Source organism: Podarcis liolepis (assembly GCF_965112155.1).
Source record: "Podarcis liolepis genome assembly, chromosome: 6".
NCBI classification, from domain to species: Eukaryota; Metazoa; Chordata; class Lepidosauria; order Squamata; family Lacertidae; genus Podarcis; species Podarcis liolepis.
In genome coordinates, this window is record NC_139559.1 from 17,198,811 (window position 1) to 17,219,656 (window position 20,846).

Below are 20,846 nucleotides of genomic sequence, written 5' to 3' on the forward strand. Positions count from 1 at the left end.
GCTCTGGCGGTGCGGCGGCAGCAAGAGGCCCCATTAGCTAAAGTGGTGCTTCAGGTAAATAACAGTTTCAGGTTAAGAACGGACCTCCGGAACGAATTAAGTACTTAACCCAAGGTACCACTGTATTAGAAAAAAACATATATTGAAATTTAAGTAAATTTGTAAAGCTTGTGGAAATCAATAAGAAAAAACCTTTTTTTAAAAAAGGAACTTGGTGTGATTTACCTCTGCACAAACATCTCCTTAAGTTGCATTCAGAGTACAAGGAGTACATGATACCTGACTGTGCAGACTTTTATTTTACTCACACGGAGTTAACAGGCATCATCAACTCCAGAAAAGGACGCTTGTAACTGAACAGGTTTGGGTGGCCCTGGAAGCCAGGAAGCAAAAATACTTGAGCAGGGACTCCACCCTCTCCGTATGTGGCTAACCCAGTGTTTGCGCTATTTCGTACGGAAGATTGCCCAAGGCACAGCAAGGCACCTGTTGGCCTCTGGGAAGGACTTTTGTAAACTGCAGCACCTCTTCCTGAACAGCTCCGAGAGAACTACGCAGCAGTGCCAGGGTCTTGGCGGTAAAGCATCCAGGGTAAGCTGTCCTTTTCTTTTTGTTGCTATGGTCTTCTCAGAGCTTTCAGGCTTGGAGCATTTCCTCCTCCTCCTCCTCCTCTCTCCCCTGCCCCAAGGCATTAAGAAAGCTGAAGGATGGCCCTTCCTATGGGATTTTGCCAGTTTCTGGAGCTGCAAAACAGTGTTGTTTTGTTTGCCTGTCAACATGGCTATGTGTGTGTGTGCTGTTCCTTCTTGCTTCTGCCTTAGAGTAGAATCATTCCTCCTGCCCTTGTTGAAATCAGATCTCTGATAGGGGATAAGGCCAGCTGAACTACACAAGCAATCTCAGATTTCTTAAGGGTCGCAGAAGGAAGGTGGTGTGCTTAAGGGTCCCTTGCAATATCGCAGAGGATCCAAAGCAACGATACTTTATCTTAGGGCAGGCTACTTCATTCTCACAATAACCCTGTGAGGCAGATTAGGAGGGCGATGGGCTCAGGGGTCACTCTGTGAACTGAGATTCAAGCCTAGGACTCCCCAAGTCAGTTCCAACACTAGTTGCCTCATCACGCTGCTTCTCAGTGGGATATTGATGCGATCCCAGCTCAGGCATGGAAGATCACTTTGCCCAGTTACTATCTCCAGGCTAATCTACCTCACAGGGTTGTTGTAAGGAAAAAATGGACTATGCTTCTTGCTTGGAGCCCCTTGGTGGAAGGTTGGGGTAAATGAAAATATAACACGAGAGCTGTATACAGGTTGAAGTGACTAATATAGAACCATAGCTATATCTTCCTTCTCATTTTGGTATAGTCTCTGCATCTAAACATACTATAGTAAGTTTTAACATGATGATGCAGCCAGGAATCCAATACATTGGAATATTTCTGCCCATTATCATCTGAGTTTTGGACATGACTACCAAAGGTGATGGTGGTATTATATTATCACTATTTGTTATTGTTGTTTTAATTATATTTATTACACACCCTTAACCAGAAGGTCTCCGGTTAGGTCACAGCAAAATTTTAAAAAAGCACTAAAGACAGTGTAAAAAAATAGTAGTGGCAGCAGTTGTTCCTCTAGTTGTATACTTACACTGTGTGTAGCTTAGCTGGTGTAAGGAGTCATCTTTTTTTTAAAAAAAGCATTTTCTTAATCATTTTCACAACACTCTTCTAAATTTGATTCCTATCATTCCCATTTTATAAAAGGTAACTGAGGCTGAGATAGAGAGACACATTTCAAACGGAGTGAGTCCAGGTTATGAGATGTTCCATGCTTTATAATAAGACACGGCTAGGAACCTCACACACACCTTTTCACACTTTTGGAGTTTGCACAACTTGAGCATTATGCTGTCGGCAAGAGAATGCAGCTTGCATACTTCACCCTTTGCACAATACTCAGAAGTGTTGACAGAGGTTGCACAAATGGTTTTGCACATCTCCTCTTGCCAGTGTATTGTAATGTACAAATCAACCCTGAATTCGGAATTGCTTTGATTTCTTTCATTGAAAAGTACTTTGTGGGAAAGGTGGGCTCTGTGGAGGAATGTAGTGCATTCTCATGAATTATATAAATACATTGGTTAAGTATGCCATATTTGGAACCAATTCACATGTTACAACTGGCTGCAAATTTCCTTTTTCTTCTCTCCTCTGGCTCATATTAGCAGCCACAGGTGACGCCAGCAGCCAGAATCCTTGGGCAGCTGCCAGGGCTCCACTTGCCCATTTACTACCTCTGGTGTAGTGTTGCTCCCAGGGCATTGTGGGAAATTAAAATGACAGATCACATTGCCCAGCTAGGTCAGGCCTGACCCTATGACCAGCAATCTACTATCTGATGTCTCACACAGTTATGGTGCAACACTGTACCAGATGCATTATGGGAGATTACATTGGCACCTCACTCCCTACATCCAAGTGCTGCCTCTGTGAGGTAAGCCAGACATTGGGCCCCAGGGATGCACGGGAATTCTGCTAGAGGGCATTTCAGCAATTGCCTGGCGCTGACCCTGCTTGCAACCTCTATGACTTTGCAATGTTGTGAATAGGCCAGGAAATTCCAGAGCATTGCAGCAGCAGCGTTCGTGACACATGGCACTTCCAGATTACCTGCTTACTGAGCGTTCACCCTGATTTGTGTAGAATAAATGTTGTCCACACTTTACAGTGTGTTTTCCCATCATTTTTCATACAGCAAAAAATAAGTCTGATGGGGGGAGGCAGGTTTGTTGCACAAGATCACCAAATCTTTGTGCAACCTGAATTTGCCGGTAATGATTGAATCCCATCTGAAAATAGCAATGGTTTGGAAGTGCCCACAGTATTCTGACTTGCACATTACACTGGTCAGCCAAGTAAATCTTGCATACAAGCAAGCAAGGAACAGAGGCAAGCAGGGGCAATGAACATTATTACGTTAACAAGGCCTGATCCTTTCTTTTTCTGAAGAAAAGGAGGTTTGACTAGAGATGTAGCAGGTGAAGAGGGGTTGCTTAACCCTTTCCACTGCCAGTCGTTTTTCTGCTCCAAATCGCCCTCCCCTGATCCACTTTCCCCCTTTCAAAGTTCCCAGGACCTGTTTGCCTTTGGAGTCCAATATGTGAGTTTCCCTCGTTAGGAGAATTCAACACAGGGAATGAGCAATCTGGAGGCTTGCCTTCAAGGCCAAGCAGAAATTGCAGAGGCTTCAAATAGGACGTGAGCTCAGCTGGGTGCCTGCTTGAATTGTTCAAGGGTGGTTCTTGTTTACTCTGAGTGACTAATCCCAGTCCCTTCCCTTAGCGGTCGGCTCTGAAGCAGAGAAATTGCTTTCAACACAGAGTAGAGACAGATAGAAAACTTTGCCCTCCAGATTTGTGGTGGGCACCACTTGGCACACATTTCCTGGGACCAGGAAGACAATTGCAGAAATGCCAAACCAGCGTTTCTACAGGTTGCCAACCCTTCTTTCCCCTCGGGTGTGTACACAGGCAGTAGCATCCGTCTACTGAGTGCCACTGCTGGCTGTGCAACCGGATATTTGCTTAGCAATAAGTCACGTGTCTGACATATTTCACATTTTCCACATTTTTCCCCACCCGTGTCTTTTGCCATAGGCAGGTTGGCACCTAAGGCTTCTAGGCTCCTGATCCAAACTTCATATTCCTGAATTTGGTGATGAAACCTCCTGCCTTTTGCATTGTATTAGATATTGTATACATCATGCAGGGTTGTCCGTTGCTAAGCAAACTTTGGGCAGCTGACTAACTCTAGTTTGCTTTGTAATGTTATGTACTTAAGCCTAGATTTTGATTGTGGGGGGTTTTTTTTGTGTGTGTGTGTGTGGGTTTTTTTGCAGGATTGAATTTATTCTGCATTTGCCCAATTGTTGATTTTTGTCATTCTTGAATTTACTGACATGTTCTGCATTTTGTATGTTTGTATTTCCAATGTTATGTATTTTTATGATTTGAATGATTGCTGTAAGCCCCTTTGGGCACCGTTCACTGTGGAAAAGAGTCATATAAATAAACTTGTCCAATCAATCAATCAATCAATTAATCAAAGTGGATGATACTTGATGGTGACAGACTCACGCTTTTGCATGTAGGTCTGCCCCAATCATGTGCAAAGGCAGTGCAAATTAAAATACAAAAGTGAACAGTTTGGTGTGGGGCATTAAATTTTCCTGCCTAACTTTCAGGTACTTTTTGAATTATTGTGGAAATCCCTTCCAAGTGAGATCTGCTTAAGGGACCACACAATGTCTCTCTTGTTCACTTCATTTTTAGTGAGTACTTTGATTTGATTTATTCGGTGCTATCTTTCTTTCTTTGCATTTTCATAATGCTGTAAAAGCTAGGCTCCAACAAGTCCCAGGTTCAACCTGTGGAATTTCTGGGTCAGGCTAGGAAAGATTCAGTCAGTGTAGGCAGTATTGAGTTAGACATACCAATGTCATAAGGCAGCTTTCTATGCCATTGGTAAAATACATGCTGTACATTAGGAGTGAGAGACCTCAGCCCTCCTCTCCTCTGTCCAGCTATTGGGGATTTCCAGGCCACATGCCCATACCAGCCCTGCTCTGCACATCCTCAAGGGATTTTGCCTGGCTCTAGTCCAGCTTGCAGGCTTCTCATAGGCATCTGGTTGGTCCCTGTGAGAATAGGATGCTAGACAAGATGAGCATTTGGCCTGATTCACCAGGACTCTCCTTATTCCTTATGTTGTGAACATAATTTGCATGATGGAGCGCAAAGGTGTCATGCCTTGTCTCTACCACATGAGCAACAGATCTGGGTTTGAACAGGATAGGGTTAATGGTGTCAGAAGTACTGCTGGAAACTTCCTTAATGGGACATTTATTGTTTAGGGGAACTGCAGATTAATGGCTAGGGATTTACATGTGATGTTGATTCCATGGGACTAAATTGTTGAACAATTGCTTATTGATAAAGCATCTGTAGTTTTTCAGATGGGAAGAGCAACACTTTCCCCACCCCAGCTAAGGATCATGTGATCTAGGTGTTTGTGTGTGAAAAGAGCAAGACTACATTTTGAAATAGATGCTGAGACAGAGTTGAGTTTGGGCTATGTGAGCTAACAGCATCTTGAGGTGCAGCCTGCCTCTCTCAAGAGGTCCTATGTGGGTACAGTGGATTGCACAGGGGTAGAATAGATGCCCCTTTGGCTCCCTTCCAGGCGTACAATTCTATGAATCTATGGTTCTATGACTTTCACTGTCTTATGGGGTATTTGTAAGTTAAGCTGTGCTTCCACCTGTGCTCTGCCAGTACATTTGTTAATACATGTAAATACTGCCTAATGCCACTAAGCCTCCAGTAACCACCTCCCAAAGGTAATTTAAAACTGGGTAAACAGATGCATCTGAAACTTCTCAACGACTCAGAGAAGTGGTGGTGTATGTGAGAATACGAACTACGGTTTAGTGTCTCTCACATCCCCATAGGGTCCTTCAAATACATCCCTGCTCTGAAGTGTGGCTAAAGGCTGCTCAATCAGTCCCATGTTTCCTAAATTCTGTATTTTCTCAAACACAGCATCCACTATGGGAAACACAATGTCCATGCAAAGGGAACCTGAAGACGACGAACCTGTTCACATAACAGCATATTCAGAGGTAAAAATCTGTAGATTTCTTTGTTCTGCTTTGTCTGGTCAAATTGTATTGAAAATGCACAAGCCAGGGGTCAGCAAACTTTTTCAGCAGGGGGCTGGTCCACTGTCCCTCAGACCTTGTTAGGGGCTGGACTATCTTTTGGAAAAATATATATGAATGAATTCCTATGCCCCACTACTCATGTAAAAACACCAGGCAAGCCCCACAAAACCCAGAGATGAATTTTAAATAAAAGGGCACATTCTATTCATGTAAGAACACACTTATTCCCGGACCATCTGTGGGCCAGATTGAGAAGGCAATTGGGCCGGATCCGGCCCCTGGGCCTTGGTTTGCCTACCCATGGCACAAACTGTGTCTCTGGCAGCTCCACACTACGCTTGTTGGGCTGAAAGAAATGAAGTCTGTATTTAGAGACTGGGAGGAGATGGAGACCCAACTATGCAGCATTTAAATTTTGCTTTTGTGTTTTGTACTGTGTTGGGAAATTGCAGGGATATGTGCATGCCTGGATGGATGCCTCTACCTATAAAAATGGCACATGTAAGGAAAAGGCTCTAGGATGGTGGTAGGGATGGGATACATCAAGCAAGGACTGTGAAGGGCAGCAGTGAACAGGGTGGATCTCTAGCTAAACGATGATTAGGTAAGCAAATAGAACACCAACCAGGGATAGACAAAACTTTGCGGCTCAGAAGGGTCAAGTCCCATGCTATTTGTTTGTCGAAATACCCAAATAGAAATGGGAGTGATCCAAGTACAAAAGTAAATTTAAGAATTCCATAGCTGAGTCTCCTCCAACCACACATCTCCTCCCAGGATGCAAACACACTATACATTTAAAGCACATTCTTTCCCTCAAAGCACTCTGGGCATTGTACAGTGGTAACTCGGTTCTCAAATGTAATCCATTCCGGAAGTCCGTTTGACTCCCAAAACTCGTTCGAAAACCAAGGTGCTGCTTCTGATTGGCTGCAGCAGCTTCCTGCAGTCAAGCGGAAGCTGTGTCTGATGTTCGGCTTCCAAAAAACATTTGAAAACCGGAACACTTCTGGGTTTTCGGTGTTCAGGAACTGATTTGTTTGTCAACTAAGCTGTTCGAGAACCAAGGTTCCACTGTAATTTGTTAAGGGTTGCCAGGAATTGTAACTCGTTGAGGGGTGAACTCCAGTGCCCAGAATTCTTTCATGCTTGCACATCTTAGGCTACCTTCCTCTTCCTTCCTCTACTCGCATTGTCTCATTCTTTCCCTGACTTCTAGTTTAATGGCAAACCATGGTTTCTTGTTACACACCTGAGCCTGGAAAACTGGTTTGGGCAAAACATAGTTTGCCCAGTTCTGATGTAAAGGGCATGATGGGAACAGGGAGAGGAAAGAGGGAATGCACAAGCCCAAGGTAATAATGAACCACTCTCTTCTGAACCGAGTAAGGGTTTATTACTGCAGTGTTCAAAATTGTGCAAGGGTTTGTGACCAAGCAGTTTCAACGACTAACCTTCAGTCTGATGCTCTAGGTTTCATCTGAACCTCCTGAAAACCTTAAGAATGGACCTGTCACAATCCCGACTGTACAGACTGTTCCTTCTGCAAATGGTGATGCAGGTATGTTCAGAGAAGGAAAGGCTGTCATGCCCATTTCTGGATTGGCCCTCCAACTCCAGCTGATTTAAATAAGCCCCCTGTGCAAAGAGAAATCCACTCGCAAACATTTATGCAAATGTTCACTTCCTGGGTATAAAAACGTGCAAGATTTTAGGGGACAGTTGTTATGTAATCTGATATGAGAATGTGCCTTTGTGATGCACATTAGTGGGTCAACCTCTGCTAATCTAGGTGTTCTGCTAATCTAGGTGTTCACTGGTGGAGAGCCAGTGTGGTGTAGTGGTTAAGAGTGATAGACTTGTAATCTGGGGACCCAGGTTCGTGTCTCCGCTCCTCCACATGCAGCTGCTGGGTGACCTTGGGCCAGTCACACTTCTCTGAAGTCTCTCAGCCCCACTCACCTCAGAGTGTTTGTTGTGGGGGAGGAAGGGAAAGGAGAATGTTAGCCACTTTGAGACTCCTTCGGGTAGTGATAAAGCGGGATATCAAATCCAAACTCCTCTTCTTCTTCTGTTCAAACTCCTTGCTAGCTGCAATGGATAGAGTGTTCAGGACAGCTCTACGTGATTGCTACATATAATCCAGCCCTTATTCTTGGACACATATGGGGACAATGGGTGTTTCTTAGTTATTTCACTCAGATCATTGTCTAGAAACAAAATACTTTTTATTCTGTGTCATTCATCAGTTTGCCTCTTCCTATACTGATTGCAGTTCAGACCAATAAAAGATACGATCTCTTTGGCATTTCTCTCTGGCATTCCTTTTCACAGGAGACGTATGTAAATCATACAAATTAAGCAGACATTAATCATATTGGTATACAGTCCACACTATATGCTATAGTATATTATAGGCAAAGGCTGGGAGCCAGAAACAATGACAAGCCAGGAAGCTTTTATAAAACATGCATGAGATAAAACCATGTAAGACAAAACCACATCATTTATCACACCCCCGAGGAAACACCTGCCTGCTTAGTACGAGCTGTGTGGCTTCTGCATGGCTAGTTCGCTGCATTTATGAAAGTGTGTGTTTAGGATCAATGTATGGGAATCTATTTGCAAAACAGAGAGCTGCATATGTGTCATGCAGTGAATATTAATGCAGCTGGCCCTTAATGTGATCAAGTGATTCCACTTGGGGTCTGTAATGACTCACTTCCCAAAATGAGTGCAACTTTAATCTAAAATCATCAGGAAAAGTGATAGGGGAAGAGAGAGGGACATGTTGCAAAACATAAAGTTAGACATGATTTGAGGGAAAGTTGATCATTGCCAGCAGACCACAAAGGAGGGGTCTGGCCTAGCTGGTTTTGTTTTCCTTCGAAACCGTATAATAGAAAAACAAGGCAAAGTTTGAATTCTTCCAAACTCCTAGCCTATAAAGAGTTTGGATGCTTTTTGCTTTGGGCTTTAGGGCAATCTTCCAATGTAACGATTGGGATGGGGACTGCAGAGCTTCCTGGGTGTGTCTGTGAACAGGTTACTAGATTACTACTGGATCCCATGAACAGACAAATTTGTGTGGACTAATTTCTGCATAACATTCCCACAAACAGACCTCCAGGGGATTGTTTCAAAATGGCTGTCCATATTCTGATGGCACCAGTCTACAAATGAACCCTATTCTCCATAGCTCTGCTTATATTTGATTTATTTATTGGTCACTTGACTCTTCTCTGTGTACAGTACATAGGTGGAGGTTCAGGCGCAGCACAAAAAGCAGATATGTCAATATCATATATAAGTTGTGGGTGTTAACTCAGAGTGATTAATGGTATTTGACTTCTTTCTCTGACTCATTCAGAAGTTGGCTTGTCTGCCAGACCATGCAAAAGAGGGTTGACATTTGCCGTGCTCATGTCTGCCCGTCTTGTGTGTATGCACACACAAGGACAATGGGAGTCTTCTTCAACTTGTAACACAGAGGTCACCAACATGGTGCCCTTGAAGTCTTCCCCTGGTGTGTTTGAAACCTCTGAGCCCCTATGCCCTGGTCATAAAGTGGTGGTAGAGAGTGTTCTTGTGTTTGAGTCTTGCTCATGGGTTTCCTGCAGACATCTGGGTGGTCACTTTGAGAACAGGATGCTGGACTAGATGGGCTACTGAACTGATCCTGCAGGGCTCTCCTTATGTTCTGATGACAATGCCTATACTCTCCCACCCCCCTTGGAGGGATATGAAGTGTTGAAGAAGGAAATCAGAAGAGTGCTGTTCTTTCTCACTTCCCATTTTACTCTATATGCTTTTCAGTGTGGTGTAGTGGTTAAGAGCAGTGGACTCATAATCTGGTGAACCGTGTTCACTTCCCCGCTCCTCCACATGCAGCTGCTGGGTGACCTTGGGCTGGTCACACTTCTTTGAAGTCTCTCAGCTCCACTCACCTCACAGAGTGTTTGTTGTGGGGGAGGAAGGGAAAGGAGAATGTTAGCCGCTTTGAGACTCCTTCGGGTAGTGATAAAGTGGCATGCCAAATCCAAAACTCTTCTCTTCTTCTCTTCTTCAAAGCTTAGATTAATTTTACTGAATCCGACTGAATCCTACTGGGTGCACAGCACTCCCTCAAAAATCCAAATGTGCCCATGGGCCCAAAAAGTTTGGTGACCCCAGTTGTGTAGCACAACAAGCAGAAACAGCCCAACACCTGGGGGTTGATAAGCCTCCTGTTTTTGTTTTCTGCTAGGACTATAAAACAGGAAAAGCAAAAAACAAAAACAAAACAGGAGGGGATGTCAAGCAATTGTCAGAATACAGACAACAGGTGTGCAGGCTTGGTGTCATTTAACTTGTTTTGTGTAACAACCTGAACAAGTGCAGCTGTTCACATAAAGCTTCTCTGAAGATAGTAACGCTTGTTTTAATGGCGATCTTGATTAAAAAGATAAGCACGTACTTCCCTCTGCCCCATGTCTGTATTAAATCAGAAGTATTTCTTTCATTAAGCAGCGTGTTTTTGCAGCTGTTTGCTGTCTGTCTTATGGTGCCACATTCAGCACACATAGTTCTGATGCATCAAATTTTAGCTGAACCCCAAGACACTTTGCTTATGTGGATAGTTGCTTCCAAGTTGTTGGGTCCCACACGGCATTCAAAACTGTGCATCTCTCAAGGCCTTCCTGTTATTTAACATCATAGCACAGGAAGTATTTTTACACACCTGCCCTATATGCTAAAAGTAAAATCACTCACTATTGTTTCACACAAACACAAGGAGATGTCAGCAATATAGCCGTCACACTTTATCCATGTTTGTATCTAGCCTTGCCCACAAACGAAAGTGGGGGAAAAGTTCTGCACACCCTTTCTCAAAGGCACTGGTGTGATATTTGGAGTTGCACCTTTGTTTCAAGGTGCATGAAGCCATTTATATGCCTCTTAACATGTAGTCATGGCTGAAGGCACAATTGTGTATTCAAAGCCCTAAATTGAGATGTTGGCCTAAATGCCATGGATTAATAACCCTTTCTGCCTGGGCATATAAGTGAAGCCCTTTCTCTCAAAAAACAAGCCTAGTCTTTCTGAAAAACTGGCACTTGTTTACTGCACTGGCATGCATAATTTAAGAAAACCATAAATCATTGCAAGATAATCTGAAATGTGCTAGATCTTGATTTTCAAGAAATGTTGCATTACTCTGTTAAGCTACTTACAAACTAAAAACAGGTGCTGGTTAAGAGTCAAACAACAAGAACCCTGCTGAGAAAGTTAAGGTGTAGCATGTGTCTATAGATATTGATAGTTTCTATACTGAGGTCTTTAGGAACCTCAAAGTGTTTTCCATGAGGCTCCCAGGAAGTCTCCTCTGCAGGGCAGGGCAGGGGCATCAAATGGGTGAGTTGGTGGGTAAGAAAGATGATGTCTCACTCTTACTCCCACTCCCCACACCATGCAAAGGAAAATTATATGGAGCAAACATAACCAGTCCCAGTTCACAATTACTCCATAGACATTTATACCATTTGCAGATCAAGACCAATAAGCGGCCAAGCTCCAGCTAAGCTTTCTAGATCCTCCTCATGAGCAAGAGAATGAAGTATTCACAAATAAGGTGCCCCATCATAAAGTGATAAAGAACAATGTATCCTAGTGATGCCAAAGGAAACTATAGAGAAACAAAGTCATCATGCAGCACCATCAAATTTACAATTTCTGATTCTTTCTCTGTATCTTTCATCTTGTTGATACTTTCCCAGACTTCATAGCGCCCTGGCTTGTGTGTATTTAGCAGCATATTTAGTAAATGGGTGGCAGTAAGTTTACCAATCGGCTAAAATAACAAAAGCAACCCAGATAGTCAATGTGTCCAAGCTACTCCTGTGTTCTGGTGGAGCTCCAGAGCCTGAAAAGTTGCCCTCTTCATCTGTGGACCCAGTGGAGTCTACCTGCTTTGTTATATGGCCTGATTCTGCAGCTAAAATACCCAGCTTGTCATTATTATTTATTAAATTTGTATACCACCCTTCATCCATGGTTCTCAGGGCAGTTCACATTATTATAATAGAAGTTGGGTCATATGAATAGGCTGAAAGCTATGTCTAGACCAGGGGTGGCTAACTTGGGAGCTTCCAGATGTTGTGAACTCCCATCATTTATCATACTGGCTGGGGCTGATGTGAGCCAGATGCCTCTTAGAGGTGGAACTGTATGTGTTCAGTGAAGATGCCTTTCTAGCTAGATTCTGCCACACAGATGTGAATGGGGAGGAAAGCCAATATCTGTGATTCTCGTGGGGCAGTTAATTAGCTGGGTTTATTAGCCGATCCTGGATTGTTTGGCCCAGCTGCAGAATATGCATCAAACATAAGTACTACTTGGTGAAATTCAACCTTGGTGGGTCACAAGCTGTGCAGACATGTTCATGCAACAGAGCTTGAAATGGAAAGTGGTGGCTGTTAAATATCATGTGAATATTGCTCACGATCACTTTCTTTTCCATTTTGCTGATGGTTCTAGACAACCTGAAATAAGCCCCATTCCTATAATGCTTTGGTAGTTCACAGCTGCAAAGGCATCATCACAATGGGATCTTTCCATTTTCCTGCTTTGTCTTGTACACTTGGCTCATGTCTTTCCACAGCTGTTTAAGAAACGCATTTAGAAATGATTTTCATGTCTGTCTTGCCTCGGTGTAGTTTCTGAAATCAAAGGTATGTCAATCGACCGTGGCAGGCTTTTATCTTTGTGCTTGATTTCACTTGCGTGAGTGAAAGGACGCCATTTTCAGGCTAGATCCTGCTGCCTTGTACATGTTGATTAATGAGAGTTTATGGCAGGTTTTTTGATCCATTGCTCTAGAACCAGAGTTCTCAAATTAAGGCCTCTCTAAGGAGGTTCAGGGATAGGACAACAGTGATTCAAGGGAGCTTGAGGATTGCAGGGATGGCCCCAGACCAAGGACAAGGTGCTATTAAGGACAACAGAGTGGTAGGAAGTCATGGTTCAGCCCTACCCAGTCCTGGAATCAAGGCTCTCTCTCTCCTTGGAGAAGGAGGAGAAAGAGTGCGATCCCTCAGCAGATCTCTGCACCACTAACGGCCCTGAGGACCTTAACAATCTGGCCCCAGGACTGCTTGGGTTCTTGGCTGGCCCTTGGATCTTCCCTTAACACCCACCCCCAGGTTTACAAGGGCAGAAAAGAAAGAAAGTCCAGCTAGCTCAGGATTTCCTAAATTTGCGCCTCCAGTTGTTTTGGAACCACAATTCCCATTATCCCTGACCACTGGTCCTGCTAGCTAGGGATGATGGGAGCTGTAGTCAAAAAACAGTTGGAGACCCAAGTCTGAGGAACACGCATGTGAGCTATTTGAGAGGAGGGTGAAGCACATGTAACACCTCAAATCAGGACCTGGGCTAAGTGCTAGGAAAGGATGGAGCCTCCTGGAATATGGCCTGCTCCACTGCTGATCAGCAGTAGCTGGCAGGGCAGGGCAGGTGTGGCTGTGTTGCTGTCCTGATGGTCCAACTGGGAGAGTGGGTTGGCCAAGGCAGTAAAGAGTTCAGCACAGTGCAGGCCTGGTAGCAGGAGCATCAGATTCGCTCTGCCAGCAGGCCTGTACCTGCCAAGCTCCCTGCTGCCTTGCCACCCACCCACCCTCCTTCCTTGTAAGCATCCATGATGCACAGTGTTGGGAAGTCAGGAGAGCAACACAGCCACACCTACACCACCCAAATGCTGCTGCTGAAGTGGCAGTTCCAAGCTCTAGAGCAAGAGACAGTGGAATGCAGGTTAGCAGTAGACTACTTTAGGGGGTTAATGATATGCTGGTTGACACACTCAGCTCTGCCATTCAAGGGAGGGGAATAGCCAAAGGTAGGGCTGGTTCCAATTTAAAAGCAGCATTGGAATAGTCACAGCAAATAAGAACACAGATTCCTTCAGCTATTGTGCTTTGACGGGAGTTAACAATTAGATTATTCATTCAGCAATAAAAGAACAGGTTTTGTTGCATTTCCACATTGTTAATTCTCAGAAACTACCTTGAAACCTCACAATTTTCCTTTGCCTTTGAGGACAATTTTACACTGTTTCTGGCAAGGGGAATCTTGCCTTTACTTCTAGAAATCTCATCTTTCTCACAACAATGCAAATACTTATCAGATTTCTAAAGATTTCCATTCCCACATTTTCAGGAACTAGCTACACTCAACCCAAAGCATGCTCTGCTTTTGAATTCTCCAGCATGCAGTTCCTTATGTGGTTTCAGTTTCTAATGATTCAACAAAGAACGATAACTGGGAAGCTACACTTTTGTAACTTTTGTCTTTAAAAACAAAAAAATAATTGTGCCCGTTAAGACACAGGGCATGCAGAGACAAAGCCTTTGACAAATCCAAACTGCTGCAAATGATTAACAGTAGGTTCCTTCTAACCCTGTCATTCTATGCCATCATCAGGGAGACCCCTGCATCTAGCAGGCTTGAATCCTCAACACATCAGCTGGTGAGCGGAGAGTTCTATCCTGCTCAATTGCCCGTATCTACCTGTCCCCCTACTGTGAGCAAACATACAAAGCCAAAATACAGTGCTGGGCTATTTAAAAGCCCTTTTGCAAACAGCCCCATGTTGCTCTTTAAACATCTGGGTTTTGGACATTCAAAGTGCAACATGGAGCTGTTTGCAAAAGAGTTTTCAAACAACCTCCGTGTTGCACTTTGAAGTCCCAACAGTTGGGGCTTCAAAGCACAGCATCACCTGCTGTTTCTAGGACACTCACCTTTCCAATTTAGTTCTCCAGAGGCAGGGAGATCTGGCCAGCTGGCCAGAAAGAGTTCCTCGCCCTTGTCCTACAGCTTAAGGGACCATTCCAGTGTCACCAAAGTGTGGGCCATAAATAGTCAACAATGACAATACAGTAGGCTTCAGCAACCCATATTGCATGTGTAAACGGATAGGCCAAAGCTCACACTTTGTAACGAGAATGACACGTACACACTGTGCTTGTTTAGCCATTGCAGTTTACAATCAGTCCATTAAATACACAGGCAGCTATGATTAATAGTGCATCTTTCCTGTCATGATGGATAATTGCTGTTTTCTTGTTTGTACTTGTAGTGGATGCAAGAGTGAGTGTTGTCCAGGATAATGTGGCCGTTTCTTCCCAGAAGACAATGGAGCTCAGCTCCAGCTCCGAGGCCAGTGGAAATAATCTTGGGAAGGAGGCCAAGGCGGCCCCACCAGCTGCCAAATCTCGTTTTGTCTTTGCATTTTCACGGCCTGTACCAGGACGTACCGAAGAGAAAGCAGCAAATGCATCGGCTGGATCGGCTCAGCTTGATGTCAGCTCAGAAGCACCCCAAGCGAACAAAGCCTTGAGTGAGAATGTGGACCTTCCTGCTGCAGCTGCGACAGAGGAAGCTTCAGATAAAAACCTAAGGGAAGAATCTCTCAGTGAAATTGAACTCACAGCACCGGGGAAGGCAGAGGAGGAGGATGCCGCTTTGTCCAAGCCCAAAGAGTTAAGCTTTTTCGACAGACTCTTCAAAGTGGAAAGGGGGAAAGACAAGATCAAAGCACAAGACCAAAGCCAAGGGGAGGTGAAGGAAGAGAATCCAGGTGTCATCATCACAGCAGAAGGAACTGCAGGATTACAAAGCACGCCAGAGAATGTCTTGCAGGGGAAGGCAAGTAAACGAAACAGGATGGTATAATTTGTTTCTAATTAAGTCTGTCTGTAGGTGTTTTTGTTTTTTTTAATGGGACAAGATAGCATCACACTGTACAATGTGATGAGAAGCTAAATCCCCATTGAGTGACATTGGTGGAACAGCCACCTGTTGGAGAGAAATAATAATCCACTGTAGCTGCAATGTTAGCTCTGCAGCACAAATTTGGCCCACTGAGCATCATTGCCTGCTTCCCGCCACAGTCTCACTGAATGGTAATTAAGGTGTGGTGAGAATTTCAACTACCTGAAATATTTCTATCATAAGAAAAGTTGTGAAAATTGGAGACATTTCTACCAATGCTTTTCTTATGTTTTTGCGTTCTTATCTTCCTTGGGTTTGGTGTTCAAGATTCAGCCATTGGCCAACTTGTGGTGACCTTAGTGTGAGGCAGGTGCCACCAAATTTATGTATAGAGTTTCACCATGAAACTATATACACGCAGAAGGCAACATAGACTTCTTTCACTTTCCTAGAGCAATTTCTGGCTAATACTCTTGAGATTACAACCATTTCTACAGTTTAAATTCAGCCATGCATTTTGTACTAACCTCATCCCCTGCTTCTAAAGAAGTAAACTCTATTTATTGTGCAGGTTGTTCTTTAAAATAAAAGGTGGAATTACTGCTAATAGGATTCTGTGAAGGGGGGATTAAAATAATCTTTCTTGTACCCCACCTTTTTATTTTTATGTTGGGTTTTGAGTTTGCCTGCAGTTGAATTTTGAGCGTAAAGACCCAATAGCTTTTATTTCTAACGACATATATTTTGGATACTTCATACATAACCCCCAAACATTCTGATGGCTTTTTAAAAAAAAAACACTTTTGGGTAATGAGAATCCTATGTGGCTTACTCCATTACTGAGAGTTACAGGGCTTCATTTATTGTTGTTACATTTAGCACTCTGTCCGGCAGTAGCTCTCCAAAGGTCAAACTAAATAAGATGTGAATGATTAGATATCCCAACTTTTTTCTTTCTTTTTTAAAGCACACACAAACCAAACTGGATTTTGGCTATGGTTGACCTTCATCCAATTACATTTTTCTTATAGGGAGCCATCTTATCCCAACTCAGAACATTGATCCACCCAGCCTGGTGTTGTCTACTCTGGCTGGCAGCAATCATTTAGAATCTCAGAGGTCTTTCTATCACCAGGTCTTTTCCTAACCAGAGATGCAGGGATTGAACCTTGGATCTTCTGCATTTAATGTCAGTGATAGGACATAAGTACTTGTGTGTTTTCCATGGTAAGGCAAGTAGCACTTTCAGGGAAACAACTGAGATTGGGAAAATGTTTTCCCCAGCTATGGCCCTGGTGCAATTCACACCACACCACCCAAACATATCTGCAATTGCAGGGGGTTGGACTAGATGACCCTCAGGGTCCCTTCCAACTCTACAATTCTATGAATTTGGAGAGAGAGGCAAGTTACATCCCCTCTATGTTGGTCCTTAACCTCTGCAGAAAATTTAACAGATTACTCTCCTTTGTCTTCCTGGCATTTCTCAGTTCTCTAGTTTGGCTGTTTACTGACATATAACTACATCACACTTTTGTCACCATGCTATGGGACATGGTAATTCACTGCGCAAGAAAACTGCAAAGAACTAACCAGGCCACACTAGACAAAATTCACTACTGTGTATAGCAAGAGGAGCCAACAGTGTCCTCCAGATGTTGTTGGACTACAACTTCCATCATCATTGGCCATGCTGGCAGGAGCTGATGAGAGTCGTAGTCCAACAAAAATCTGTACATCACCACAGTGACTACCCCTATTGATTGGACGAAACAGCATTGGTAGTGGTTCATCCCATGGTTTGGGTTCGCAGTTAGTTTTCTATTGGTCCAGTTTGTAAAGTCAGGTTTTGTGGAATGAAGTGAGGCAGGTGGCTCAAGCAACAGATGTTGGACAGCAGGAAGGGTTGGCAATGTTTTGGAGCTCAGAACTGCATCCTCAAAGCTACCCTGAAGCCCTCTGGTGCAGTGAATGATGTTTTTCTGTCACTTGTATAGAAGTAAGATTCAGCTGTCAATCTAGTCAAATTCTTTCCCTGGAATGAGAGGGATAACATATTGCCCAGTGCTTCAGGCAGCAAAATGTCCTGGACATTCCTATAGCTCCTATTTACATACACCAAACCATGGATTTTAACTGCATTCATGCAATTAATGTTTGCGTTTTACTTTGGTCCTTATAGCACTAAAATTTTAAGAAGGCGTAAAGGTAAAGGTAAAGGGACCCCTGACCATTAGGTCCAGTCGTGGCCAACTCTGGGGTTGCGGCGCTCATCTCACTTTATTGGCCAAGGGAGCCGACATACAGCTTCCGGGTCATGTGGCCAGCATGACCAAGCTGCTTCTGGCGAACCAGAGCAGCACACAGAAACGCCGTTTACCTTCCCGCCAGAGTGGTACCTATTTATCTACTTGCACTTGGACGTGCTTTTGAACTGCTAGGTTGGCAAGAGCAGGGACCGAGCAACGGGAGCTCACCCCGTTGCACGGATTCAAACCGCCGACCTTCTGATCGGCAAGTCCTAGGCTCAGTGGTTTAACCCACAGCGCCACCCGCGTCCCACTTAAGGCATACAAAAGAGCAAAAGATAGCAACAGTGAATGATATCCAACATGAGCCATGTTCAGAATGGGCCCGTTGACTTAGCTAGATATCACCCAATTATTTTCCATGGATGCATTCCAGAAAACAGCAATATTTATTGGTAACTAGAAGCAGTTGGAGCATAGGGAGCTTACTACCAGAATATGGTTATTGAGCTAAGGTATAGGAAGCAGGGGTTGTTTGTTTGTAGAGATTCTACTCAAAAAAACTGTGTGTAGAACTTGAAATTCCAAGTATTATAAAATGCTAATTATTTTTATTTTGCCATCAAGCTATAAGCTTTATGAGGCAGATCTTTACTTTTCCAGACATATCTTCTGAAATAAATGCAATCTGCAGCTCTTATTTGACTTCCCATTAATTCCGAAGTGGTTTATTTATACAAGTGTTCAGGTGGGCAGAATTAGGCTCAAATAAAAAGCTCAGTGGTAATCAACACACTTTCGATAAAATTGGTATCTTTGGCCTCTGACAGACGGCAGAAAGCCGAACGTCTGATTACTGTATACAGATGAGATATTTCTACTGGAAGTCTAAATATTTGATTTAATCGTAATTTTCCAGATTTTGCTTCAGGCACACTTCACTCTTTAAGTAAGCCATGACTGATAGCTCCTGTGGGAGCTTAATCACTTCAAAGCTTTTTCCGCATGTCACAATGCCAACAAACAACAACTAACATTGCTGAGAGGGAGGGAAAGAGAGAGAGAGAGGGAGAGATGCCTCCATTTTAGATTCCAGTCCAGGAACTACACAGGCATTCTGTGTTTGGCTGAACCATGGCCTTATTTTCAAGCGCCACAAAACTACATTCAGGAAGCTGCATAATTAAAACAAGGGCAGGATTCATGAACCGATGAAGCGTTCGCTATTCAAGCCAAGGTAAATTACGTGACTGAAATGTTTCACTGAGTGAGCCGTGCTCTTCATGGGAACAAAAAAGGGCTTGGCAAGAATACAAGCTTTTCATATAGCTTCTCATTATACCCACCCAAAATGGCAGAGCTGATGCTAACACATATACATTTTATAATAACCAGAATATTCTGTATGTACAAAAAATTAAATGGGTAGTGCTGACTCCCCCTCTTGTCATAGCTCTCAACCTTCCCTTGTTTTTGCGCGAAATTCCCTTATTCCAGCACCATTTCCTGCTGCTACCTGCTGCTATCCCAGATTGTTAGATATCCCGTAGACTGTCCCTGGGACAGGTGAGGCTGCTGATCCCTTATTTTCAAATTCGAAAGTTGACAGCTATACCTCTTGTACTATAGATTTTATAACCCCCCCAAAAAAAAAATAGATAGAGATGATATAAAGTTAAAGGTAAAGGACCCCTGACAGTTACGTCCAGTCATGAACGACTCTGGGGTTGCGGCGCTCATCTCACTTTACTGGTGGAGGGAGCTGACAATTGTCCACAGACAGTCTTTCTGGGTCATTTGGCCAGCATGACTAAGCCACTTCTGGCGAAACCAGAGCAGTGCACGGAAATGCTATTTATAGATGATATAGATATAGATTATAGATATAGATATAGATATAGATGATACAGATATAGATATAGATATTACTGCAGGGCCAGACCATTAAGCAGAGTGATATGGCAGTCTCAGGGTGCAGATACTGGAGGATGTGAATTGGTGGTAAGGTTTTGAAGGATGGAGCTGTATGAGCTATGTGGCCTGTTATGCACCCTCTAGAACATGGGTGCCCAAACTTTTTTCAAAGAGGGCCAGATGTGATGAAGTGAACATGCGTGAGGGCCGACCAAACTTGTTGAGCTTTTAGCCCAGGACATATAGTGCCACGGGGGCCAGATTAAATTGGCTGGTGGGCCAGATTAAGCCCCAGAAACGGACTTTGGACATGCCTGCTCCAAATGAACCCTCAGGTGTGGTGAAGGAGGATGCTCTGTTGCCAGTGCTGAAGTAAGGTTCAGCAGCCAATATGGTTGGATTTTTGTAACTGGGAGAGGTAGCCATCTTGTCTTTTGCCACAGGCATCAAAATGTCTCAGCAGCTCTGACAGGACAAAGAGTGAAACTACCATCCTCAGAATAGCCATCTCTCTCTCTCTCTCTCTCTCTCTCTCTTTCTCTCTCTCCGCGTTCCCATATCACCTGTTTGTTGAGCATTCATCCTGATTTGTTGGCAGGTAGATGAGACATTGCTGGTTGTTTACTGAGCATTCATTCTGATTTGCTTGTGGGGAAGTTAGATGACACTGAATTGAAGCAAGTGTTACCCCACAATTTCTAGTTCATTTCTCCATCACTTTCCTTACTGCAGAAACTCTGGTCTTTGGGATAAGCGGGTTTGTCACACAAGCTCTCCCAACCAACCATTGTTGCGCAACCAGAATTTGCCAGTATGTGACTGAATCCCACTCTGTTGCATAGCTCTGTGGCCTTTCTCCAGCAGTTCAGCCAGGAATTTTATTTATCAGAAATGCTTATGAAACCAACAGATGTCTTATTTGTCATCTGCTTACCCCCCAAAGCCCAACCCACTCAGCACACAAATCTAAGCCTTTCTGTTCATAACTCTTTTAGGCCCCTGTTGTGTCAAAGTTACCACACACAGAGAGATGTACAAACAAGCTTTTAGGCTTCCAGAATGCTCTCAGGCTTCTTTCTCCACATACATCTCCAGTTAGGGGCTGTCTTTAGAGATGTATGCAGACTTTATATTATATATCTAGCCTTCTTCAGGCATTGTTAGCCTAGTGCTATACATGCGAGGGAAGGACCAGTGTGTATGAGTG

At 43.7% G+C, this 20,846-nt stretch overlaps 1 protein-coding gene across 7 annotated transcripts in view; it reads left to right on the plus strand.

Moving 5' to 3' along the window:
- The first annotated feature begins 422 nt into the window (after positions 1 to 422).
- The window catches only part of BCAS1 (brain enriched myelin associated protein 1), a 52,287-nt gene continuing 31,863 nt past the window's right edge, over positions 423 to 20,846 (plus strand). For all 7 annotated transcript variants that reach the window (XM_083508072.1, XM_083508074.1, XM_083508078.1 and 4 more), the window contains exons 1-4: positions 423 to 591; positions 5,605 to 5,684; positions 7,200 to 7,287; positions 14,842 to 15,410. In XM_083508072.1, the coding sequence (XP_083364198.1) occupies positions 5,613 to 5,684; positions 7,200 to 7,287; positions 14,842 to 15,410 (729 nt within the window). In that variant the 5' untranslated portion in view covers positions 423 to 591; positions 5,605 to 5,612. The remainder of the gene's footprint in view (positions 592 to 5,604; positions 5,685 to 7,199; positions 7,288 to 14,841; positions 15,411 to 20,846) is intronic.